Source organism: Drosophila busckii, chromosome 3R (assembly GCF_011750605.1).
Source record: "Drosophila busckii strain San Diego stock center, stock number 13000-0081.31 chromosome 3R, ASM1175060v1, whole genome shotgun sequence".
In the NCBI taxonomy this organism is placed as follows: domain Eukaryota; kingdom Metazoa; phylum Arthropoda; class Insecta; order Diptera; family Drosophilidae; genus Drosophila; species Drosophila busckii.
This window is the reverse complement of record NC_046607.1, coordinates 15,887,534-15,911,615: the sequence shown is the minus strand read 5'-3', so window position 1 is coordinate 15,911,615 and position 24,082 is coordinate 15,887,534. Positions and strand designations below refer to the sequence as shown.

The 24,082-nt window shown below is 42.3% G+C and overlaps 7 protein-coding genes across 9 annotated transcripts in view; 4 read left to right on the top strand and 3 right to left on the bottom strand.

Annotated features, from left to right (window-relative positions):
* LOC108604181 (ETS-like protein pointed) overlaps positions 1–4,579 on the top strand; it is a 51,416-nt gene extending 46,837 nt beyond the window's left edge. For 2 of the 3 annotated variants that reach the window (XM_017993523.1, XM_017993524.1), the window contains 3 exons: positions 3,059–4,038; positions 4,098–4,255; positions 4,316–4,578. In XM_017993523.1, coding sequence (XP_017849012.1) covers positions 3,059–4,038; positions 4,098–4,255; positions 4,316–4,379 — 1,202 coding nt within the window. In that variant the 3' untranslated portion in view covers positions 4,380–4,578. Of the gene's footprint in view, positions 1–1,270; positions 2,152–3,058; positions 4,039–4,097; positions 4,256–4,315 lie in introns of those variants that run through there. The other variant, XM_033294014.1, reaches the window with a different exon arrangement.
* An 898-nt stretch (positions 4,580–5,477) lies between these two features.
* Positions 5,478–7,385, top strand: LOC117134634 (glutamate dehydrogenase, mitochondrial-like). Its single transcript, XM_017994113.2, has 4 exons — positions 5,478–5,930; positions 5,985–6,577; positions 6,633–7,040; positions 7,095–7,385. The coding sequence occupies exons 1-4, from the start codon at positions 5,549–5,551 to the stop codon at positions 7,317–7,319; spliced, it is 1,608 nt and encodes a 535-aa protein (XP_017849602.2). The 5' UTR covers positions 5,478–5,548; the 3' UTR covers positions 7,320–7,385.
* A 38-nt stretch (positions 7,386–7,423) lies between these two features.
* Positions 7,424–9,364, top strand: LOC108604582 (glutamate dehydrogenase, mitochondrial). The gene is made up of 4 exons (XM_033293989.1): positions 7,424–7,872; positions 7,927–8,519; positions 8,572–8,979; positions 9,038–9,364. Exons 1-4 carry the CDS (start codon positions 7,488–7,490, stop codon positions 9,260–9,262), a joined length of 1,611 nt encoding a protein of 536 aa, XP_033149880.1. The 5' UTR covers positions 7,424–7,487; the 3' UTR covers positions 9,263–9,364.
* A 39-nt stretch (positions 9,365–9,403) lies between these two features.
* Positions 9,404–11,128, top strand: LOC108604581. Its single transcript, XM_017994112.1, has one exon. The coding sequence runs from the start codon at positions 9,430–9,432 to the stop codon at positions 11,083–11,085; it is 1,656 nt and encodes a 551-aa protein (XP_017849601.1). The 5' UTR covers positions 9,404–9,429; the 3' UTR covers positions 11,086–11,128.
* Positions 11,129–11,155: 27 nt separating this feature from the next.
* Positions 11,156–12,065, bottom strand: LOC108601343 (zinc metalloproteinase nas-4). Its single transcript, XM_017989242.1, has 2 exons — positions 11,301–12,065; positions 11,156–11,242 (listed from the first exon to the last, which is right to left on the bottom strand). The coding sequence occupies exons 1-2, from the start codon at positions 12,063–12,065 to the stop codon at positions 11,156–11,158; spliced, it is 852 nt and encodes a 283-aa protein (XP_017844731.1).
* A 995-nt stretch (positions 12,066–13,060) lies between these two features.
* On the bottom strand, positions 13,061–14,477 carry LOC108604565 (high choriolytic enzyme 1). The gene is made up of 2 exons (XM_017994094.1): positions 13,513–14,477; positions 13,061–13,449 (listed from the first exon to the last, which is right to left on the bottom strand). Exons 1-2 carry the CDS (start codon positions 14,332–14,334, stop codon positions 13,180–13,182), a joined length of 1,092 nt encoding a protein of 363 aa, XP_017849583.1. The 5' UTR covers positions 14,335–14,477; the 3' UTR covers positions 13,061–13,179.
* A 32-nt stretch (positions 14,478–14,509) lies between these two features.
* LOC108604564 (cell division cycle protein 16 homolog) lies at positions 14,510–17,693 on the bottom strand. The gene is made up of 6 exons (XM_017994093.1): positions 17,533–17,693; positions 16,964–17,474; positions 16,596–16,908; positions 16,280–16,537; positions 15,575–16,223; positions 14,510–15,523 (listed from the first exon to the last, which is right to left on the bottom strand). Exons 1-6 carry the CDS (start codon positions 17,626–17,628, stop codon positions 15,149–15,151), a joined length of 2,202 nt encoding a protein of 733 aa, XP_017849582.1. The 5' UTR covers positions 17,629–17,693; the 3' UTR covers positions 14,510–15,148.
* Between the last annotated feature and the right edge of the window lie 6,389 nt (positions 17,694–24,082).

The following is a 24,082-nucleotide window of genomic DNA, read 5'->3' as shown; positions in this document are numbered from 1 at the left end:
ATGAGCTGCTGCCCACATTCAACTGAGATGTTGACCAACGTTTTGTTTGGTGGGTAGACTGGCCATTTTGTTAGTTAGTTTTATGTGTTGGCGTTGATATTGTTGTTAATGAGCTTGGCAACTAATTTAATGGCAACTGTACCACACAGTTGAGCAATTAGCAAACTATCGAATTAGTTATAAAGCAAAAACTTATAAAGACAACAACAACAACAGCAACAAGTGAAACTAAAAATACATACAACAGCATTTAAAATTCATGTATTCATGTATAGTTAGATAGAACACACAGTTTGTGTGTAGCCCCAACACACATAGATAGAGAGCGAGAGAGCGCGCGAGCGAGAGCGCGTCTGTTTATCTTTAGATTCCCCTTCATCATTCATATTGCCATTGGCACATTTTGAGGTGAGAGCGTGAGTTGTAGCCGAGCCGAGCGACGCCGAAGCGCACGCGCTCCCACACACACACGAAGCGTTAGAGAGCGCGAGAGCCGAGCCGAGTCGAGTCGAGCAGCCAGCGCGACGCAGGCAATAACCAATAACAAGGCAAAACTTCAAAGCAACTTCATTTCTTAAACAGACGTCGAAGGTAGCGGAGCTGCCGTCGCTTGTGCGCTTGTTCAACTTAAATTCGAGACGATCGTTCGGTGTGCGCTGTTTTAAATTAAATCAAGCACAAGTTTGAATAAAACTAATTAAGCCATTTAACAAATGAGTGCGCGAAATATATAAACACACACACAAGCAAACAAACAAACAGCAGCAACCACAAATGTGTGTAAATAATAAGTAATTGCGATACGAAATATATACACGATATGCGCATTAAATTATCAACTAACTACAAGTGTATCTGTGTGTGTGTGTGTACAGCAAGTGTTAAATTTTTTCAACTGCGCTGGAATTTGTCAAAGCAGCAACGAAACGATATAACTTTGCTATATCGCAAGTGTTAAACTGTCCTAAGCTCAACGGAAGCAGCTCAAAAATTTATACATTTAAAGCTTGTGATAAAAACAAAATAAGAATTTGCTACTGTACTTTTAATCAGTTGAAATAACAACGCCCACATACTGACGCAAGCAGCATCAATAATAAATAATCTGTAAAAATACTCGAAGCGCAGCTCATTTGATTAGAGAGCCCGCAGCTTGTGCAAAAATTCCAAAATACTCCGCTATACATTGTCCAAAAATGAAAATGAAATGAAATCAATTTTAATACAACTGCAAGTACCACCAGCATAAAAATAAAACCACAAACACAGTGACCACATTTAAATTTCTCAGTGTCTGTCAATTGACAATTGTTAAGTCCCGCACAGTTTTTGATTTGACTAGTTAAGCAATAGTATTTGTTGTTTCTCGGCATATTCGAAAAGTCAATGACGTGCATTTTTCACATTCAGTTTTTGACAATTGATCAATTGGAAAACGCGAAGAAATGCCGCCCTCTGCGTTCCTAGTTAATGCCACCATAATCAGTGCAGCAAACGCGTCGGATAACAAGACTCAAGCAACAGACGCAGCAGAGCAGCAGCAGCAATATAGAAATCTGCAACAGCAACTTGTGCAAAAAAGCAACAACAATTGCCATTTAGCGCCCAATTATAACTATTCAAAGCAAGTTAACTCAACGATGGTGCTACAAAGCTATGAGAACTATCCAAGCTATCATTTGCCGCAGCAAGCGACGCATTTGCAGCATCAGCAACACATATTGCCAACGCCGCAGCAGCCACAGCAGCAACCACAACAGCAGCAGCCACAACATTTGCCGCCGCAACAGCAGCAACATGCACATCAGCAGCAGCAGCAGCAGCAGCTGCACTATGGCTCGCCCACGCAGCAAGCGCAGCAGCAACATCGCTTGTCCGGCGGCAGCACTGGCAGCAACACCGCCTCATCTTCCTCCGGCTCCAGCTCCAGCGCATCCTCCAGCGCCTCAACGCATAGCTTTGGCGGCACTAGCGCCAGCTTGGGCATTGGCAGCTTAACAGGCGCGCTGAGCAGCTCAACTGCCGCTTCCCTGGGCTTGGGCTACTTTAATGACATGTCGCCCTTTGTTGGAGATTATTCGCCTGCGTCGCAGCATGCAAACAACGGCAATGCTTATTACACGGACTCGGATGTTAATTTCTTTAGTTCAGGTACAAATATTTGCCAACATCAAATGGCGCACAATTTTTAATTACAATTGAGTTGTTGGGTGTTGGAGTGTGAAAAGAGCGACTCAAAGATGCGCACACAACCCTCAGCGCATAATTAAATTCGTAATTCGTGGCACTCAAGTGTTTGTTTATACGCCCGCAAGGCAACCGCAACAGCAACAGCAACAGCAACAAGAACAACAGCAACACGCAACAAGTTGAAAGGGGGAGGAGATTTGGCCACACGCCATGCCGCAGCATTTATTGAAGGCTTTTGTTTATGCGTGGGTAGACATAGACAGCTATGTAAAAGTAGCTAGACAGGTAGTTAGTTGCAGCCAGCCACAAAAGATGCTGGGAGGCAACCAGCAGCAACAACAACAACAACAACAACTGCGCTGCTGCAGCCAACTGTAGAGCTTTTTGTCTGAGCGAATGGGAAAGCGCGTCAAGCTTTTGCCTAAAAGTGCAAGCGAGCTAGCTAATGGGCAGAGCAAGCGAGTTAGCTGCTCTCTCTATGTATTCATGTGTGTGTGTGTGTGTTCTCAACAGGTTTTTCATATGGCACACAACGACGTGTTAAGTTTCGATGTATTCGCAATTAATGTAGCGTGCGCTCACAAATCACAACAGAGCGAGAGAGCGAGAGAGAGCGACAGCGTGGAGGGTAGCACTGGCGCTCTTTTGTCTGTTTGCTCTTTTATCTGTGTGCTGTATCTATTGAGCTGTTGCGCATTCGTATTGGTGTGCGCTTCGAATTTTGATTGGTTTTCCCAAAAACGATTACCCCTCCATTTATATCTGTATGTGTTGCATCTAATCTAAGTTACGCCCCAGCTGCCAGCTGAAGATGTCTTCAACTATTGCGTATTTATTTATTAATTTATATATTATTTATTTATTGCAGGCTACAACAGCAATAACAACAGCATTGCACATGATCGCAGCAACAACAGCCCGCCACCGCAGCAGCAGCAGCAGCAATCGCAACAGAATGGCAGCAACAACAGCAATAATAACAACAACAACAACAACATGCTGCCACCAGCAGCAAACGTGCAACAGCAACAACAACAGCAGCAGCAGCAACAGTCTGCTGCTGATAATAGCAGCAGCGCCAGCACTGGCAGCAGCAACAGCGCCAGCAATGCCAACAACAATAACAACAACAACAACAACAACAATAATAATAATAACATTAATTATATGACTGCCATGGCCGCCATTTACCAGCAACATCAACTCAAAGAGGAGCCTGGCACGCAGTCCAGCAATGGCAGCAATGCCGCCTATGCCAGCAATGCTCAAAGTGATCCCACAGATCTCAGCAGCTACGGACTGCCCGCCCATTTAGCTGCCGCTGCAGCTGGACACTATGGAGTGGGCAACAGCAGCGGCGCAGGCAGCACAGCAGGCGGTGCTGGAGCTGGTGCTGCTGGTGATGATAGCGATTACCATAGCACATTGTCCGCGCAGGAGCATCAAAGTCAGGCTTCCAGTGCTGGCAATGGCAGCAGCAGTGCCAACAGCAATGGCTACATGGACGGCAGTCCGGACTTTTACTACGGCCGTGGACGCTTTGAGGGATTTACGCCCGAATATACGCCATATGATGCAGCGCAGTTCCAGTCAATGAGCACACAGTCCAGCATGGATCAGTGGGCAGCGCATCCGCATCAGCATTCGGCTGCCTATATGACCACGCTGGGACTGGACAAGACGCTGCTGGGCGGCTATACAACGCAAGGGGGCGTGCCCTGCTTCACAGGCTCCGGACCCATACAGCTGTGGCAGTTTCTGCTCGAGCTGCTGCTGGACAAGACCTGCCAGAGCTTCATCTCCTGGACGGGCGATGGCTGGGAGTTTAAGCTAACAGATCCCGATGAGGTAAGCAGGCAAAATCATTTATATTGCTTATAAATATTAATTGTTATGAATTTTTCTAGGTGGCACGTCGCTGGGGCATACGCAAGAACAAGCCCAAGATGAACTATGAGAAGCTGAGCCGTGGTCTGCGCTATTATTATGATAAAAATATTATACACAAAACTGCAGGCAAGCGCTATGTCTATCGTTTTGTCTGCGATCTGCAGAATCTAGTGGGGTAAGTTAGCCAGGATTTAATATTTCGATACATAAACTAATCTAATTTTGTTATTTGCAGTCACACACCTGAGGAGCTGGTGGCCAAGTTTGATTTGAAGATTGAGAAAAAGGATGTCGATTAGCATCAGACTGGATGCACAGTTGGAGCATAAATTCATGATCTACAGCAGAGCTCTCGTTACTAAGGCCACAAAAGATTACACAGATATATCTTTCCCCCCAAGCGTGATGTTAACTTTTAAGCAGCAGCATTAAAAACTGCGATCTTGCTACGAGATTAGAGATGTGTTTGAGATATATACATATACGTTTTTGTAATTATATTATGTATAAATTTTTGAATTAATTTGAAATTAATTTAAATTACATTTAGTTTAGCACTTAAGCGCTGTTAACTAAGGCTTAGTCTTTTACCAACGAATTCATATCCATATTTAAAGAAAACCAGTTGCAAATTCAGAAATTTATGTTTGTGTGCAATGCAATTGTTTTTTATATTTTAATATCAATAACAATAACCATCGTTTAATCGAGGCCATAACGAGTACGAGTGCATGTCCCCAAAGTGATATTAAAAGCTACATTTTGTTAAATTTTAATTACTCTTCAGTTTGCGTACAAACAAAAAGATAACGGGGTCGCTTGCTTTCTAGTTCTAACCCAATCAACCCACACACACACATTTATAGTAGTCTGTATATAAATAATATGTTAAAACTGTCAACCCTTCCAAACGTAACAACATTAAACGCAAATTAAACAATTTAGTGCGCTTCCCTTGGCGAATCCAAAAGTTTTAATTTTAAACGTAAAACGACAACACAGTTTATGCATAAAATACAATTACATATTTTATATTCTTAGCTCTATATACTATATATATAATAACTGTATAAGTACCCAACTCTACGTAGTATACTCTTAGTTATTTTTTTATAATTTTTGGCTGCTTAGAGTTTTCCATGCGTTAAAATAAAATATGTAATATGTAAATCTATCATATATGCTATATATATATATGTTAACACTTGTGTATAGGTATGCATTGTTTAAGTTTAGCTTGTAGCCTATGTAATACATGTAGAGAAATTAAACAACAACAAATACTGTATTTATATAAATAATTAAAAATCCAAAAATTATTATCAAAACACACATTTGTGCATTAACTCAGTTCACAATGATTTTGATGTTTCACTCATTTAGTTAGAATTAAAACGACATCAGGACTGCTCACATCTAAATTAGTGTTATATAGTTATTGCTGTTTTATAATTTCAAACTTTTTTAAATGTTGCGTTCTATTACTAATGGATTCCTTCGCGGACGCGCTCAAGCGCAGCCCGAACTGTCTAAACGGCATGAGCATAAAATACCAGAGAAACTAAAGAGCGTGGAAACCGATAAAGATCCAGAGTTCTCCAGCATGGTGCTATATTATTACCACAAAGCTGCACAGACTATGGAAAAGCAGCTGGTCAAGGAAATGGATCAGTACTCGCATCTAAAGCCCGAACAGAAACAATCGCGTGTAACTGCAATTTTGAATTTAATAGGCAGTGTGACCACCTCACTGGAGGTTAGTTTCCCTATTATAAGAAAGGATGGCTCATATGAGATCATCACTGGCTATCGAGCACATCATGTGAGAAATCGTTTGCCTCTCAAGGGCGGTAAGTTGCTTTAAAAAGTTGCGTATACGTAATATTAAAGTGATTGGCACACAGGCATTCGTTATGCCATGGATGTGGATGAGTCGGAGGTGAAAGCATTAGCCTCCATCATGACCTTCAAGTGTGCCTGCGTCAATTTACCCTATGGTGGCTCCAAGGGCGGCGTACGCATCGATCCCAAGAAATATTCTGTAGCAGAATTGCAAACGATAACACGTCGCTATACTATGGAGCTGCTGAAACGTAATATGATTGGTCCGGGCATCGATGTGCCTGCGCCAGATGTTAACACTGGTCCACGCGAGATGAGCTGGCTGGTGGATCAGTACGTTAAGACTTATGGCTACAAAGATGTCAACGCTTTGGCCATTGTCACGGGCAAGCCCGTGCACATTGGCGGCATTAATGGACGCCACTCGGCTACGGGACGTGGCGTTTGGAAGGCAGGAGATCTGTTTTTGCAGGACAAGGAGTGGATGGATCTGTTGAGCTGGAAAACTGGCTGGAAGGACAAAAAGGTTATAGTGCAAGGCTTTGGCAATGTGGGTTCGTTTGCTGCCAAGTTTGTGCACGAAGCGGGCGCCAAGGTCATAGGCATACAAGAGAAGGATGTGTCGCTCACCAATGCGGAAGGAATTGATATTAATGTAAGTCTTTCAAGCGTGTATTGATTGATTGATTGACTAATGCTCTGGCACACAGGATCTCTTTGCCCATGTGGCACAGAAGAAAACCATCAAGGGCTACTCCAAGGCTAAGGAGGCAAAAGAGAATCTGCTAATAGCCGAATGTGATATCTTGATGCCATGTGCTACGCAGAAAGTTATTACCGGAGAAAATGCCAAGGACATTAAGGCTAAGCTTATCTTAGAAGGCGCCAATGGACCGACGACACCAGCTGGAGAGATCGAACTACTGAAGAAAGGCGTCCTGCTTGTGCCCGATCTGTATTGCAATGCTGGCGGCGTCACTGTGTCCTACTTTGAATATCTGAAGAACATCAATCATGTGTCCTTTGGCAAGATGTACTCAAAAACCACATCACAGCTTATACATGAGACAGTTAACTCTATTAATCAATCGCTGCAAGGTTGTGGCGATGCAAGCTTTGTGAGTAGAAACGTTTTAGCATCCAAACTTTAATTTCATCGCTTATTTCAACAGCCTGAAATTGAAGCAAACGACCGATTGAAGCAAATACGCGACTGCACCAAGGAGGCGGACATTGTGGATGCTGCACTGCAGACTGTGATGGAATCAGCTGCCGCAGGCATTAAGATGACGGCCAACAAGTTTGAGCTATGCAACGATTTGCGTAGAGCTGCCTATATCTGGTCGATTTTCAAAATATTCCGCGCTCTAGAGAGCTCTGGCATATCTCAGCAATAAAAATTTATCAATATTTGTAATTTTTGTACAACAAATAGTCACATTTGAATTTGATATATAAAATTAAGAGTATATAAAACTTAGTTGGCCATTTAACATAAAGCAAACATAATTTTACTTTCGTTAACACAAGAACTAAATTTTAGTTTTCCCAAAAAATACAAAATAATGCTGCGTCGGGCTCGTTATGTAAAACCTAAGAGATGTCCATATCAGTTGGGAATGTTTTTGCAGCGGCGTCTTGCGCATCAAATGCCTGAGAAACTCAAAAGTGTGGAGACCGATGCAGATCCAGAATTTTCTAGCATGGTCTTATACTATTATCATAACGCAGCGCAGCTTATGGAACCTGAGTTGAATAAGAATTTGGAAAAACATGTTCATCTAACGCCGGAGCAAAGACAATCGCGTGTTAGTGCAATTTTAAATTTAATTGGCAGTGTCACCACCTCACTGGAGGTTAGTTTCCCTATTATAAGAAAGGATGGCTCATATGAGATCATCACTGGCTATCGAGCACATCATGTGAGAAATCGTTTGCCTCTCAAGGGCGGTAAGTTGCTTTAAAAAGTTGCGTATACGTAATATTAAAGTGATTGGCACACAGGCATTCGTTATGCCATGGATGTGGATGAGTCAGAGGTGAAAGCATTAGCCGCGATTATGACCTTCAAGTGTGCGTGTGTCAATTTGCCTTTTGGTGGCTCCAAGGGCGGCGTACGCATCGATCCCAAGAAATATTCTGTAGCAGAATTGCAAACGATAACACGTCGCTATACTATGGAGCTGCTGAAGCGTAATATGATTGGTCCTGCCATCGATGTGCCTGCGCCAGATGTTAACACTGGTCCACGCGAGATGAGCTGGCTGGTGGATCAGTACAGCAAAACGTTTGGCTACAAGGATATCAACGCTTTGGCCATTGTCACGGGCAAGCCCGTGCATGTGGGCGGCATTAATGGACGCACTTCAGCCACAGGGCGTGGAGTGTGGAAAGCAGGTGATTTATTTTTGCGCGATGAGCAATGGATGGGTGCGCTTAACTGGCAAACAGGCTGGAAGGACAAAAAGGCTATAGTGCAAGGCTTTGGCAATGTGGGCTCCTATGCTGCCAAGTATGTGCATAAAGCGGGCGCTAAGGTCATAGGCATACAAGAGAGGGATGTCTCACTAACCAATGCAGATGGCATTGATATTAAAGTAAGTAGCCAGCAATTGTATATGCAATAACTATAATGTGCAACTGCTGCAGGAACTGTTTAAATATTTTGCGGAGAAGCAAACAATTAAGGGTTTTCCCAAGGCACAGGAGACCACAGAGAATCTGCTGACTGCAGAGTGTGACATTCTAATGCCTTGTGCTACCCAGAAGGTTATAACAAGTGAGAATGCCAAGGACGTTAAGGCTAAGCTTATATTAGAAGGCGCCAATGGACCTACAACACCAGCTGGTGAAAAGATATTAATAGACAAAGGCGTTCTAATAGTGCCCGATCTGTATTGCAATGCTGGCGGCGTCACTGTGTCCTACTTTGAATATTTAAAGAACATTAATCATGTGTCCTTTGGCAAGATGCACTCAGGCACAACCTCACAGCTTATTACAGAAGTGCTCAACTCTATAAATACATCGCTTAGAGCTGAAGGTGGCGAAAAGTTTGTAAGTGATGATCAAGCGAATAATGAACTATAAGTTTAAAGTTTTTATTTTTTAACAGCCGGAGGTAAAAGCAAATGAAGAATTGAGAAAGCTGCGAGATTGCAGCACTGAGGCAGATATTGTGGATGCTGCGCTGCAGACTGTGATGGAATTTTCGGCCCAAGGCATTAAGCAGACTGCGCTGCGTTTTAATATCTGCAACGATTTGCGCAAAGCAGCCTATATCTATACCATCTTTAAGATATTTAATACACTAGAAAGCGCTGGCATATCGCAGCAGTAAATTGTATAGTAGGCTTAGTTAAGTTAGCTTGTAATATAATTTAGTTGCTCTAATATAAGCACAGCGCACAGAGCTTAAAGCTACACACACGATTTATTTTATATAGAGTAATATTTTATTTGAGTTGTATATTTGGTTAGTTCTTAAATTATAGCAAGTTAGTCAAGATGACTACTGATGAGGTGCCGTTTGACAAGTCCGCCTTTCTGGAGGCGTACTTGATGAAGCATCGTGAGCTGGGCAAGCGTCAACGCGAATACAAAAAGTTGCTCTCAAGCAAACTAAAGACACGCAATGAAACCATCGTGGATGCCAGCTATGAATACACCATAGAGCGGCTGGAGGAAGAGAAGGATGATTTGAGAGCGCAGATTTGGGTGGCCAGTGGCAAGACGCATATGCGCAAAGCGGAGCGTTTTCTGCGTCAGATAAGTTGCCATGTGGAGTGCCAGGAGAATCTGGGTGATGACATATCCAAGCTGAAGACATCGATTACCAATATGGAGCGTGAAATTAGTCGCGTAAATAAGCAAATCTATCATTTGAATCGTCTAACTGTGCCGGAGCAGCAGCATCAGGCGCATGTGGCCAAGGTGCGCAAGAAGATGAACATACTGGAGAATGCGCTGGAGGTGGGCGTGCGTCAGGAGTGCGGCTTTACAGCTGCCAATGCGGAGCTGCGTGAGCAGCTCATACGCATACTCAACCATCGCACATTCTTCAATGATTCGTACACCAAAATGGTGCAGAAGCTGAACAGCGACAAAAAGTATCTCATAGATTTGATTGAATATGCACTAAACACCTTTGATGGCTGCATTGATGTCTACGAAAAGATTGACAAGATTACCAAGCGCGAGGCCAAGGAGCGCGATCTGCGCCGCACTGAGCTGCAGGGCATCATGCGCAAGGTGGCCGCTGATGCGGATAATACCGCCTTTCTGGAGTGCAAGGGCAGAGATCGCGTGCTGGCTGATCTGCAGCCCAAGGAGTACAGACGACGCGACGAATTCCGACGCAAGCACAACAAGAAAATCAATTTGTATAATTCAGTGCTGCAGAAAATACTCGACTACACCAACTCTAATAATGTGGAGGAGGTAATTGAAAAGTTCCAGGAGCAGGAGAGCCTCTACTACTCGTTCTTCAATTATGCCAATGAAATGAGCTACCACATTACGCTGCTGAACAATTCAGTGAATCGTTTGTTTGAGGATATTATAGCGCTGAAGCGCGACAATGCCAACACTCTGCAGGATCAGCTGGATCTGATTGCTCAACTAGAAGAACAGGTGCGCAAGAAGCAAGAGTCCAATCTAGCGCTGCATAGCACACGCGAAAGCAATGACACGCGCCTCGAGAATCTGCTGCAAGGCGTCGAAATGATTTGCGACATGTGCGCCGTGGACACAACGCCGCTGAATCTATTGCTAGGCGATCATACGCATGTGAATCTGGTGAATGTGGAACGCTTTCTAAAGCTGCTGGAAACACGCGTGCTGGATGTAGTCGCCAGCGTGTATGTGTTCGAGCGCCAGGACGAGGGCAACGTGGACTATGTAGTCAAGCAGATTGAAAAGATCTGCGAGCTGCCCACCGACCTCAATGACATTGTGCTCACCCAGCAGTGTCCCGAGTGCGCTGAGGGCGAAGCCTTCAACATGGACGATGGCGGCGATGGCGTCGCCATACACACCGTCAAGGAGGCCAAGCAGAAGCTCTACGAGAAGATCACACAGCCCGAAATGCAGTATCGCCTGCATAGCATCAGTCAGTGCCGCTTGCCACGCTCCCGCATGCTGGCGGCCAAACGAAATATGTAAAGCAAAGCAAAGCAGATTAAAATTAAAGCATTTAAATAGTTTATATTTATTTAAAGTAAGCACTTAAGATTTAGCAGTCATACATGCGATTCAGCTTGATTATGTCTAAATTAGAAAAGCCTTTGCGTTGACCCATGCGCACGCCAAGATTTGTTTGCTGTGTATAAATTAGAATTAGTAACTAGCAACGCTTTAAGCTACAATTTATAACTTACTCTTGGCACTATTGTTGCTTCTCCATTGTTGGAGAAAGCATTGCCCGAGTAATGCATAACACTGCCGTAATCATAGGGCACGCCAAATGCTTCAGTTCTGGACGCTTTACGGAAATTTTTGACATGAGCTGTGCGTATATTTTGATACTGAATGGCCACATAGTCATCGCGCTCCTGACGATTCTGCTCATGCAGAAAGCCCAGCGCATGCATTAGCTCGTGAATGGCAGTGCCAGGACGTCGCAGGCAGCCAGGTGACTGCAGATTGACCTCCTGCTTACCACCCACACGTCCCACCGAAGACCAACAGCCCGAATTGCCACTTACTATGGATATGTAGTCAGTTTGACCGGTATATGGCACAAAGCGAATGCAGGTGCGTGTATGATACTGCTCAATGGCATATTGAAGGATTTGCAGCTCTGCTCTGGTGAAGTTGCCACGTATTTCGCAGGGCACTACCCCATAGGGCCAGCGTGACGACTGCGCAATCAGTCCGTTCTTCATGGTTATATTCGGCACTAGTATATCACCCTCTAGATAACTGCCCAACTCTTCAGGATTTACAGCATCACTATCAGCATTATAATTAGCCACTCGAGCAGCAGTCAACACTTCATCTGGTCTGCCAAACATTTCAATACCCAACTCAGTCAAATCTATGAGCGTTGCATCCTCAACTTCATTTGACTGCTCCAAGGATATCAGCGGCAAAGCCTGGCAAGCTGCCAAAACCAAAACGTACCTGAAGCTATAACACAACATTTTTACTTAACTCAAAAGTTTAACTGATATTAACCCTTTGCCGCTTTAGCCTATTTATAATGCCAAAATCTCTGAAGCGCTTTATTATCAGCTTATGCAAATAAATCAGACCTTCAATTTACATCTCTTGGGAGATAAAAGGGCTTATCAGCAAGTTAACGCTCTTCATTCATATATTTTTAGCGCCTATAAGGGTCTCACTGATTTTTATTTGTTTTATACAAGTTGAATGGCATTTTTTAATAACAATGATATGCACTTTTTTCGCTTACAGCTATAACCGATAAGCTTTATCTTTATAACCTTTTTGTTTTACACGGAAGTTAGCAAGCTACAAGTTTGTTGACAAATTGTTATTGGGCGTATTTAAATTACATTGGATATAAAACTATTAAGGAAACCCTTGTTAAAAGGTCAATGAACTTAAAGTACACGCGCTTTAGACAATTCTTATGTGATCAGATTAAATTCTAAAAACTCTTAGATAATTTTAAAAGCTAGAATCACTGTTACAGCTTTTAAGGGTTTGAAACTGAAAAATTGATCGGCAGCACAGTCTTTTTAGTCATAACTGGTCTAAAAAGCATCCGATGCTTTACAGATTTAGCATTTTATGGTCGTATTGATCTTAGAAACAAAATTGCATCATTAGATTTTTGAATTTTATTTTTTACATTTTTTTCAAAATTTAGCAATTTTACCACAAATTTTGTCAAAATATTACAAATTTTAAAGTTTGCAAATTTAAATGCAGTTTTATTAAGAGGCTTCTTACGAGACTAACAAAACATAACTTTAAAATCGGACGCTATTTGACCAAGTTATAGCTCATAAAAGTTTAATATATTCAAAAAAATTTTATTGACTATTTACTATTTTGTTTATAAATTGGCTAAATATGTCACGGTACCATAAAATGGTGTAAAACAGCCAAATCCGTACTGAATTTGCAGCTTCCCAAAGTTTGAAATTAAACACAGCTAGATAATGTGCATTTAGATTTATTTCTTACATACTTTATCAGGTAAAGATTGATGAGACTTAAGCCTAGTCAATGGAATGTGTGTTAAATAATTTATCGCTGTTGTGATCGTAGTCTCTCTCTTTTGTTATTTTATGCCTCTTTGTTTGCATGTTGTTCTTCGCCCAAGCCCAAGCCGCTGATCAAACCGCTAATGAAACTGCCAATGATCGGATTGCCACCGGGAGCGACGGGAGCTGGAGCAGCAACACCTGGAGCAGGAGCTGGCACACCAGGTGCAGGTGCAGGCGCAGGCAATGCAGGATTGCCCATATAGCCACAATCGTACATACGGTTTAGTTTCTCAACATCAGCATTGGAGAAGCCATCACGTTGACCCATTTGTGTGGCGCCGCCAGCGCGCTGCAAAATGGAAAGCATATTAAAAAAACAGTTAGCAATTAAAGCTTAACTTTCAATACTTACTGTAGCTACAATTGTAGGCTGTCCATTGGTGGAGAAAGCATTGGCGGAGTAGTGCATGACACTGCCGTAATCGTAGGGCACGCCAAAAGCTTCCGTAGCGGCGGCCTTTTCGAAATTACTCCTGGCAGAAGATTGAATGTTGTTGTAGTTTATGGCCACGAAGCTATCGCGCTCCTGACGATTCTGCTCATGCAGAAAGCCCAGCGCATGCATCAGCTCATGAATGGCAGTGCCGGGACGACCAAGGCAGCCAGGTGACTGCAGATTGACCTCCTGCTTGCCGCCCACACGTCCCACCGACGACCAACAGCCCGAGTTGCCGCTAACAATGGAGACGTAGTCACGCTCACCGCTGTAGGGCACGAATCGAATGCAGGTGCGCTGGTGGTACTGATCGATGGCGCCTTGGATGGTGGCCCTGTCACGCGCATTGAAGTTGCCGCGTATTTCATAGGGCACCACGCCCTTGGGCCAGCGCGATGACTGCGTGGTGAGTCCATTCTTCATGGTAAGGTCTGTTGTGGGCACTAAAATATCTCCCTCTAGATAGCTGCCCAGCTCTTCAGGATTCACGCCATTGGAGTCCATGCTATAGTTGCTCACCAAGGCAGCAGTAAGCTCTTCATCTGGCTTGCCGTACAAAGCATTGCCAAAGGCGCTCAGATCTATAATGTCCTTGCTGGAAGCGTCCGGCTGCTCGATGCCATTCTCGGGCAGCTCTATGACCTCCGTATCGTCTATGTCATCGTAGAAAGTAAGCGGCACTGCCTGAGCCAGTGCAAGTGTTAGCAGCAGTAAGAAAGTTGTGATTAGTTTGCACATTTTGTTGATTGTTTGCTTTGCTTTTGCTTGCTTGGGGTTAACTGTGCTGAGTTCTGGGAAGGAGTGGATTTTTATACCCAAGTGTATAGCACTTATAATCAGACGCGCCCGCTTTTATCAGTCATTAGCGAGCTTTTTATATATAAATAAATATATTTTAACAGTAGACCTTCAGGCGTGCTGTCGCCATCAACATTTTAATTGTTGTTGTTGTTCTTATTATCGTCATCGTCTTGGCTTGGTCGGCAAATATTTGGTAAGCGATCTGCTGCTGTTGTTGTTGTTGTTGCTTCTTGCTTGGCGGCTTCTATTTCCATAAAGTGTATCAGTAGTTTGCTTGTTAATTTTAACGCCACTTTGTAGTTTTTTGCACATAACAATAACCGATAAGCATAATCGCATTGACCTTTTTAATTTTAAGATTTAATTGCAGCAATAGCTTTATGTATATTACGTTTGTGTTTTTTGGAGTGGAAATATCACTAATTAGAATTAATTTTCATTTGATTTCATGCACAATTTTGAGACTTATTACTACTTATATATAGTTCGCAACTCGATCGAGAATACAATGTTATTAAATGAGAACAATGCGCGTACTTAAATACCTAGAATAGCGGCAAACTTTAAATAGTTTCTGGGGAAAATCCCATGTTGCAGCATTCATGATAGTTTTTGCCTTTTGGGCTCATTAGCTGGAACAGCTGTGTGTGCCGTGTGCGTAAATTAAGTTCAAGTGCAGCCAACAGCAGCAGCTGCACTATATATACATATGTCATACATCGCTTCGACTCTTATACTCTAACCACTGCTCCTATGTATCAAAACTCATTTCTACAACCATATTGGAGTCTGAATTTGAGTTTGAACCGAACTCCTCCTCTTCTTCGAATTTTAAGTTCATTTTAATGCCATTTAGTTTATCAGCATTAAGCACACGTTGACTGGTTGCTGATATAGATTCAGTTACATCTCTCATAGCTTTGCTGCAAATTTCATCAATGGTGCTGCTGTCATCCATCAAGTCCTCGATGCAATTCTTTAAAATTGTTGAAGTAACAATGCAGTCACGATTGAGCGCTAAGCTTTTGTGAAAGTATTCAATGGCTTGATCCAGATCTCCAAGCAACGCACGTATAAAGCCAATGGATGTATAGGTGGTTGCCGTTTGTGGTTTTAGCAGCAAAGCCTGTAATGTTTAAGCTATTAATAACGTACTATATGCCTTTTATATGCTTACATATTGAAAATTGTACAGCGCATCTTCGTATTTTTGTATTTTGCGACAGGCATGTCCTAAATTAATAAACAAAGGCTCCCAGCGTGCTGAAATTTCCTCATTGTTGGCCTTGGCGCGTTGTCTTATAATATCCACAGTGCATTGAAAGATTGTTGCTGCTCCATCATAATATTCGTACTCGTATTTAATAACGCCCAGCTCGTGCAGCACGTAAACATCCATGGGTGCTATGGTCATGGCTTGCAAAAAGAACTTTTCTGCCAATTCGAGATTTTTGGTAAGACCGCACTCGACGCCAATGTAGAGCAAAGGTAAATGACAGCCGCGCATAAGCTGTGTGGCTTTAAAGTAAGCTGCCATAGCCTGCTCGTGCTCATTCTCATTGGCAAAGGAGTGGCCATAGGCCAGCCAGGCGGGTCCATATAGACGATCCAATGATATGGCTTTCGATAAATAGCGACGCGCAGGATCACTTTTGCCAATCATATCATAATAACATCCAACAGCATACCAAGAGATGGCCTTATCCGGATAGCGATCGACCAGCTTATGCGCCACATAGAACAGTCTATTGAAATCACCATTTTCCACCAAACAGGATATTTGTATGGTCAACGCACTATTATGAAACGGATCTACCTTCAGTAATCTGCAAGCAATCAGGGAAGGTAAATAAAGTTTTATAAAGCAACTGTTTTAATTTACTCATTTAAGATCTTTAGGCATTGCTTGTAGTCGCAGTCATAGAAACACTTTTCAGCCTCAGATGCCATAAGATCTGTGCTGCGTTGCACTCGCATTAGGCATTCGCTGAGGGGTATTAAGGTGTCCACTTCATTATCACCAGAGCTACGACGCTGTGAGGCTTCACAAAGCGAACGTTGCGTGGAGTCCACCATGGAGGAGGCACGCGATAGACTTGTTTGCAAAGAAAACGTAGGCGCTTTCAGATCCTCCAACACTCTGCAAGCAACAAATATAAATATAGATCACAGCCAAAGTTAACTGCTATTTGACTTACTTTTGCGCCGGTGACATATACTGACTTGGTGTCAAAGGCTTCTTTGCGCTGCTAGGCTTTTCAGGCTTATCGGGCTTATCGGGTTTGTCAGGCTTTGGCTCTGTAGAGCAAGTTGTTTGCTGCACGCGTGATGTGAACTCTTTAATACACTTGAGCACATCTGGGTTAACAATGGGTGAGATTTCCTCAGTATCGCGCGCTGATATAAGCTCATAATACTTTTTCAATCGAGATTCATAGAGCTTCAGTATAAACTTGGCGTCTGTCTCGCTAGATTGCGCTGCCAGCGGCAAATGATGCATTAGCTCAAATTCTATAAAGAAAAAACTATTGCTTATACAATTAACTTGTATTAAAGTGCAGCTTACCCTCCCATGCCATTAACATTTCATGCTGTACAAGTGCTTCTAACGCTTCAAAGCAATATACAGATTTATGCAGCGCCTGCACATAGAGATCCATGGCCATGCCGCGATTGTCCAAAGCCTCAAATACTTTGCCTTTAATAAGATAAATGGAGGCCAGCAGTTCATTGCGATTGTTCTCCTCGCCGCCAAAACAACTGTTGGTTTCCTGAAAGCAGCCGCTAGCCGCATCTACTGGCTGGTTGATTAATGATGTGGTCATCGTCTCTACGTCCACAGCTTGTATTATACTTGCTGCCTCATTGTATTCTTTAGCTGCATATAGACTCTCAAGCAGCAGATTAAAGCAGGGTAGCGATGTCTTCGCCAACTTATAATGTTGTATAGTATGCGCTGCCCGATGAAATTCGCCAAGGAGAAACATGCATTGTGCCAAATAATAGATATCACGCGCCTCATATCCACCCAAAACAGCCACCTTCTCTGCCCAAAAGAGCGCCGTCGTATAGCGTCGCTGCATAAACAAAAACATTGTAAATTCTTATTATCCATAATTCTGATTCTCTACTTACCATGTCTACAAATTGTTTGACCAGTTTACGATATACTCCCAGGTCGATTTGCTCTTTTGTGGTCTCGGCAGCGTTGCTTGCGGAATCGTTGGCCATTTTTTATGCATAAAAATATAAACTTATTGAACAATTTGTTAATTTTCACAGCCGGCAAGCGCGTCTATAATACTAATAGTCTGGCAACGCCAAGGCAGCCAGCTGTATTTTAGCACTCAAGACGTACACTGCGAAAAATATTTTGACAAACCTAATAGTAACCACTTAAATACTTTTAACTGCATGTTATCATTGAATTCAGATAAAACTGCTGTTAATTTATCTGCATAATATTCATTTGTTATGCACCTATGCATCGTATTCGCATATAATGATATATTTATTATTGTGGATGACACTCGCTAGGCTTGCGATAGAATTGTGGCAACGCTAGTCAACTAAAATACAATACAAATTTACAAATTGGCGCGCATAACTGGGGGTTGGGGCTGGGGCAAGCATCCAACATTTGAGATTCAACTTATTCTCTCAGCATCTGTCGGCGCCAGGATTCAGAGTCAGTGTATTTCAAATGCTCGTTAGGTGAGGTTATTGCATTGTGGACTAGTGCTAATAAAAACACTTCTTTTTTTGTTTGCTGCTCGCAAAAACGTTTAAAATAAAATAAGAATAAAAACCAAGGCTTATCATAAATTTACAAGTGTAAAGCAAGAGACTGCAAACGACTAACTACAAAACAAGAGCAACAAACAACAGGCATAGTAAAATTAACGAATCACAGTGCAAAGCATACAAGCCAAGTTGAAGTAACGGTTCCTAGCCGGAAAGTGCAGTGTGAGTAATAGAAAAAATGTGCTTTGCACACTAGCAAAAAGAAGGACGGCAATAAAAAAAATCTCTGAATGCAAGTGCAAAATTAAATTGAAGAAGTTTATGTGGGCGGTGCGTGTTATAGTCTAAACGTTTATAGAAACAACTACAAATATTTGGGTATGTAATAAAAAGGCGTGCAACAACACGCGCATATTGGCATTTATTTTGGCAAGGTGTAAATGGTTACCGGCACAACAAATTGTTGTTGGCCAAGGCGTAATACGTGAAGTGCTGAAACGGAGTGTGGTGGGGCGTACGTTTTCAAAACAGTGGGTATTTTGTATAAGCTGCAGTAATATTTATGCTCTCATCGCTTGTTACTTCAAAGCCATATTAAAGTGCGTATTTTGTTTGTGTTGTTGTTGTTGTTGCTGCTGCTGCTGCTATGGCTGTGGCTGTGGCTGTCTCAGCCATTGGTTCGAGTCTTAGTCTTTTTACTAGTTTCCGTTGTTCCAATGAGTATTTTACGTTGCGCACGTCATTTGCCCAGCATCAGCAGCAGCCCCAACAAGAACAAGAACAGTAAAAGCAACAACAATAAGAACAACAACAGTAAATACTACTCTCATACATACTAGGCGACCACTTTTTACAACTACGAATACGCATAGAGAGGACCACGAACAGCAACAACTACAACTACAACTACAACTAAACTAAACAAGCTGCCGAACCGAACGCCAAGCTCTTTGTTGGCCTTTGCTGGTTTGCTGCGGCATTCTGCTCATTTCATGCTGATTTATGGTTCTAATAATAGCTTCGCTTCCTGTTCCTCAAAAGGATTACAGCCGTTGGCGCACGCACGCTCACACACACACAGACATACAAACTCAGCACGTACTCTGCCAACGCAGTGCGTCCATTTTGGTCGCTTTCACCACTTTACACAAGTATGGAGCTATAAAAAAAATTAAAATAATTACTGAGAACGACAAAATTATGAAGCAGTCACTCGCACGAAAGCGCTTCCAAACGACTTGTCGTTTATACTAGAGTAGTATGCGTAAAGGGAGAAACAGACTGAGAGACTGAGTGTATAGTGGAAATTGGTTAATTACAGTTATGTTTGCGGGGGATACGCCTTGATCGATTTACAGCTATTAACGCTCAACTAAGCACATTGACAAGACTCTTGAATGAGTTACTCAAACTCAAGTGTGTGTGTGTGTGTGTGTGTGTGTGCGCTTGACTAAATTTGTATTTAGTTATAAATACAGTGCTTATAAAATTAGACTGGTTAGCTGGTTGGGTATTTGTATATCTCTCAATTTGTATGCCTTTAAACTAATAATGTGTTTTATCTTTAACAGTTTTCATTACGAACATTTACATCATTGACACGCCGGATGATGAATCGATGAGCATTTGAACACAGCTGATACGGCCGCCTGTCAGCCAGCCAGCCAGTCACCCCCTCGAGCAAAGTGACGACGAGAGGTGCCAAATTCTCATTAACAAGCGCAACACCAGCAAGCAACACTCGACAGCAACAACAACAACAAGAAGAAGAGCAACTTTATATACAAGTTGAATAGCAAAGCAAACCGTTTTTGGTACGGCCAACATGTTTGTCTAAGGCAGGACTGCGAACTTTTTGGGCAGTCACATCATCAGGCGAACTTTTCTCTTGCGCAGCACGAACCATTGAGAGCAGAGAGAGAGCGCCAGCGAGAGAGAACGCGCGCGTGTGTGTATGTGAGAGAGAGTAGCGGGGTGGAGCATACGGAAGTGGCGACATCTGTTTTGCCGCTTTGTCAGCTTATCCGGGAGCCGATGCCCGTTGCCTACTATAGCCGACGACGACGACGACAGCAGGGAGCAGCAGCAGCAGCAGCGTGGAGCACACGAATACTATTGCAGGGAATAACGACGGCAACGGCACAACGTGAAATACACACAAGTGTGGAAATTGGAATTTTTATTCAAAACAATGCCCCTGCTGCAACAGGTATGTAAATAATAATAAAACCCATTCGCACTCGCATTCGCAGCCGAATGCTGCTGCTCATGATGTTGTGACCGTTACTTGTAGTTGAGCCGCTCACGTACGAAGAGCGCATCAGCATAAGCGTAAGCGTCAGCATCAGCTGGTGCTGCTGCTGTTGTTACACGCCCTGGCGTTAATACTTGCTCTCTGCCTCTTCCCTTTCGTTGCTTGTGCTTGCAATTGTATGTGTGAATTGCGGTAAAAGTTTAGCGACTGAGACGCCTAGCGCTTGCTGCTGATACTAATAAGATTAGCGCTTAACTTTATACGCCGCTGCCTGTTGTCAACTGAAACACGCCCACACACACACCAACACACACACACTCACCTAGCATTTGTAGTGGTTCTCCAACTCTTGTTGTCTGTTGCACATTATGAGTAGTTAAATTCGATTAAACTTGTGGCGTTTGTACGCCACTCACTGCAATGTGCCCTGCCGTTGTCCTTGCCGCCATTCTCTCTGTCTGTCTGTCTGTCTGTATGTGTGTGTGTGTGTGCGTGTTTAATTGTACTCTTTGTTGCGCAAAATAGTTGCGTGATTTAATTTGCTGCGCTTTTATATATTTTTAATTCGTTTAAATGAAATAAATTCATTTACGCGGCAGCTACGCTCGCGCCCTGCTAATAACTTGTCCCTGGCTTTAAATGTCAAATGCTAAATAATAAAAGTTAGCAACAGCAGCAGCAGCACAACAAGCTGCAATTTAATTGCATGCAGCGTTCGCTTTTTTTCTCCAATTTGTTGGCAAAGCGGCTTAAAAAATGCAAGACACTCCAACACACACATACACATATATATATATAAAATATGTACATGTCTCGAAAGTTATATTTAAGCAGATTACAATGTCATTTTCTTGGCTGTAAACCTTACTACATACATACATATTATAAAATGCTGTTTTGTCTAGTGACTTTAATGATGAAATTTGTGGCAAAAAGGCAGCAAATCAAAGGAAATAGTTTGTGGCTAAAACAAATTGAAGTTTTTATAAACAATGCTAATTGCTTGCAGCTTATGTGTAAGCTTCAGCATGTGTCTATCATTTGCATGCCATAACAATTTGCAGCTTTAGTTGCATTAGCATGTCCTTTGTCAAATTTGAAATGCAAGATTTGTAAGATTGTGACATGCAAGTAAATGTTGTTACATCATTTTAGCCAAAATTGTCGCTTGTCTGACTCTCTGTAGCCCAAGTGACATGCATGTAATCATTATAATAAACGATTACTCTGCCAGGACTCGCTCGTTGTAACTGCTTACGCACATGCTACCCCAGCTAGCTGTCAGGCTTAAGCGACGATACCCCCAAAGCGCTTTAAATATAAATACATGCGCTTATGTACGTCTATGTCTAAATATATCTGTAGCTGTATCTGTATCTGCAGCTATATAAGTTGGCCTCTCTCGCCCACGTTTGCATTGCCTGCCTTCCATTGTTGCATGCGTAAGCGTATCGCCTGTCAGGCAAGTAACCAAAGCTAACAAAGTTACTCATTGTCGACTGTCACAGTCACAGCCAGAATGTGTCTATAGCTCATCATTCGCAGCATGGGTGGCATGGAATGGGTGAAGTACGTCAATGAGGCCGTTGCTTCATCATTTGACAATGGCAAGACTGTGAATTTGTTACAATGTTTACATAAATATTTAAGGATAATCCGACAATTTCAAAAGGGGTTATTATGCAATTTTTCTTCTTCCCATTCAAGCAGAAAAGCAAGCAGAAAAAATAAAACTAAATGCAAAATGTCAATTTTGTCATGTAAGCGGCATTTTCATTGAAATAAAAAATAAAAAAAATTATGCATATTTATATAAATATGCTTGTATAAGTTTGCGTGTGTGTGTGTGTGCTTGACAGTCGTTATATTTATTTACTAGTAATGTCTAAAAAACAGACTTGCTTGCTGCAGTAATGCTTCCGGGCAATGTGGCGTATACTTGATACACACATTCCAGCGCACACACACAACAGACACACACATGTGTGTGTTTATTTGTAATATATATTTATTTTATGTGCCGCTGCTTGTCCGTCCTGCTGTTTAAAATGCCTATAAATAAAATGCCACATTTGTCCTTTCTGCTCAAAAAACACATTTTTATTTGCTGTGCCCCGGCAGGCGCTCGCCTCGACGCTCCGGCGTTCATCATTTCCTGCTGTGACACAATTTACTCTTGTCGCATCACAAAAGCTCTGCGCACTAAAAAGAGCTCCCAATACAAGTTTTAAGCCCAACAAATATTTCTCTAGCTTTAACAATTAACACGTCTCTAACAGCAAAGCCATTTGGCTTATTACTTGTCAACGCTTTTGGCCAAACAAATATATATATATATTATGCTGTGCAATTGGCAGTTATTAGCCCATCAAGAGGCTTGATTTTTCAACAGCCAAATCATTGTTATGAATTGTATAAGAATTCATTTTGAAAATGCTGCGATTGCGACTGCTGCGACTGCTGCGACTTTGCTGACTGCTGCTTAAGCAAATCATTGTGCCCAAGCATTTGCTAAAAGTATAAATTTATATATGTGTGGTTTGATGGCTGTGTACAGTAGTAACTCGATAGTTTAGCAGTGGGTTGCTTTATTTCTATTGAAAACAAAACTTAAAACAACTTTCTTTCCTATTGCACATAGCAAAATGCTAAATGCCAATTTAATTTCAAAGTAAGTTCTGTGTACATAAATTAGAAATTCCCAGTAGAAATACATAATACCTTGATATTCCCCCTCAATATAATTTGAGAACTTCTTACTTAATAGTTAAGACTTTGCAATGCACATTCAAACCACTAACGCCTGCTTAAATTCAAACGAAATATGTAATTAGGTTACATAATAAATTGGCTAATTGAAAATTCCCAGAACTGTTCAAAGTTAGTTTATCATCAGTTTATCAATATATCATAGCTCATTATACTGTCTGGGCAAACGGAACAATTTGATATTTTGTACAGTACGTAATTGTGCGCATTATCGAGATTGTACTGTATGTGTGTGTGTGTTTGTGTGTGTGTATTTGTCTGCACTCTTAACAAAAGGCAAGACAGCTACGCGACATTTTGCGCTGGCCAGCGGAATGTCTTGGTATGCCTGGCGGTCTCGTTACCATTCTGCTTGCACTAGAAGGTCCTGCGAACTTCTTACACAAAGCAGCAGCAGCGGCTGCGGCGGCGGCGTATTCGCCCCCGAGGCACATCATTAAAATGTCGATACCAAGCAAATCACACGCCCGCCAGCCAGCCAGAAGGATAAAAATGCGACGCGTTTCTTGCTCCTTTTTCTTATTTTCTGCTGCTGCTGCTCCTGTTGTTGGTTCTACGTGTGGTGCGTTATGGGCGTAGCCAATGCCAATATGACTCGCTTACATTAAAAATTGCAAAAAGCAATTGAATTTACTTTAGCAAAGCTCACGCTCAGACCCCACAACTAGCATTTAATGCTGCCACAGGCGTGTGGCATGCGAGGAGGCATCTGCCAGGAGGTAAAAACTACATTGTTGGTATATTATCATTAAAAGCGCAGAATGACAGAGAAAGAGAATAAAAGCAAAACTGTGAAATGTACAAAAACAATAAACGCAACCACAAAAGGCCACCACCCAAAGCGGAGTTGCGTTGCTGTTTTTTTTTAAATGCAGCATGGAAAAAGTTTACGCTAGAACAAAAACTCTTTAAATTAAA

What these genes read in the sequence shown, in the direction of transcription:
- LOC117134634 (XM_017994113.2), top strand. Translation starts at nt 5,549, where the DNA reads ATGTTGCGTTCTATTACTAATGGATTCCTTCGCGGACGCGCTCAAGCG. An exon ending in CGGAAGGAATTGATATTAAT is followed by an intron (nt 6,578 to 6,632) that starts GTAAGTCTTTCA and finishes TCTGGCACACAG; the next exon opens with GATCTCTTTGCCCATGTGGC. An exon ending in GTTGTGGCGATGCAAGCTTT is followed by an intron (nt 7,041 to 7,094) that starts GTGAGTAGAAAC and finishes TTATTTCAACAG; the next exon opens with CCTGAAATTGAAGCAAACGA.
- LOC108601343 (XM_017989242.1), bottom strand. Translation starts at nt 12,065, where the DNA reads ATGTTGTGTTATAGCTTCAGGTACGTTTTGGTTTTGGCAGCTTGCCAG. An exon ending in AAGCAACAATAGTGCCAAGA is followed by an intron (nt 11,243 to 11,300) that starts GTAAGTTATAAA and finishes ATTTATACACAG; the next exon opens with CAAACAAATCTTGGCGTGCG.
- LOC108604565 (XM_017994094.1), bottom strand. Translation starts at nt 14,334, where the DNA reads ATGTGCAAACTAATCACAACTTTCTTACTGCTGCTAACACTTGCACTG. An exon ending in AGCCTACAATTGTAGCTACA is followed by an intron (nt 13,450 to 13,512) that starts GTAAGTATTGAA and finishes TCCATTTTGCAG; the next exon opens with CGCGCTGGCGGCGCCACACA.
- LOC108604582 (XM_033293989.1), top strand. Translation starts at nt 7,488, where the DNA reads ATGCTGCGTCGGGCTCGTTATGTAAAACCTAAGAGATGTCCATATCAG. An exon ending in TCGTTTGCCTCTCAAGGGCG is followed by an intron (nt 7,873 to 7,926) that starts GTAAGTTGCTTT and finishes ATTGGCACACAG; the next exon opens with GCATTCGTTATGCCATGGAT. An exon ending in CTGAAGGTGGCGAAAAGTTT is followed by an intron (nt 8,980 to 9,037) that starts GTAAGTGATGAT and finishes ATTTTTTAACAG; the next exon opens with CCGGAGGTAAAAGCAAATGA.
- LOC108604564 (XM_017994093.1), bottom strand. Translation starts at nt 17,628, where the DNA reads ATGGCCAACGATTCCGCAAGCAACGCTGCCGAGACCACAAAAGAGCAA. An exon ending in TCAAACAATTTGTAGACATG is followed by an intron (nt 17,475 to 17,532) that starts GTAAGTAGAGAA and finishes TTGTTTATGCAG; the next exon opens with CGACGCTATACGACGGCGCT. An exon ending in AATGTTAATGGCATGGGAGG is followed by an intron (nt 16,909 to 16,963) that starts GTAAGCTGCACT and finishes TTTTCTTTATAG; the next exon opens with AATTTGAGCTAATGCATCAT.
- LOC108604581 (XM_017994112.1), top strand. Translation starts at nt 9,430, where the DNA reads ATGACTACTGATGAGGTGCCGTTTGACAAGTCCGCCTTTCTGGAGGCG.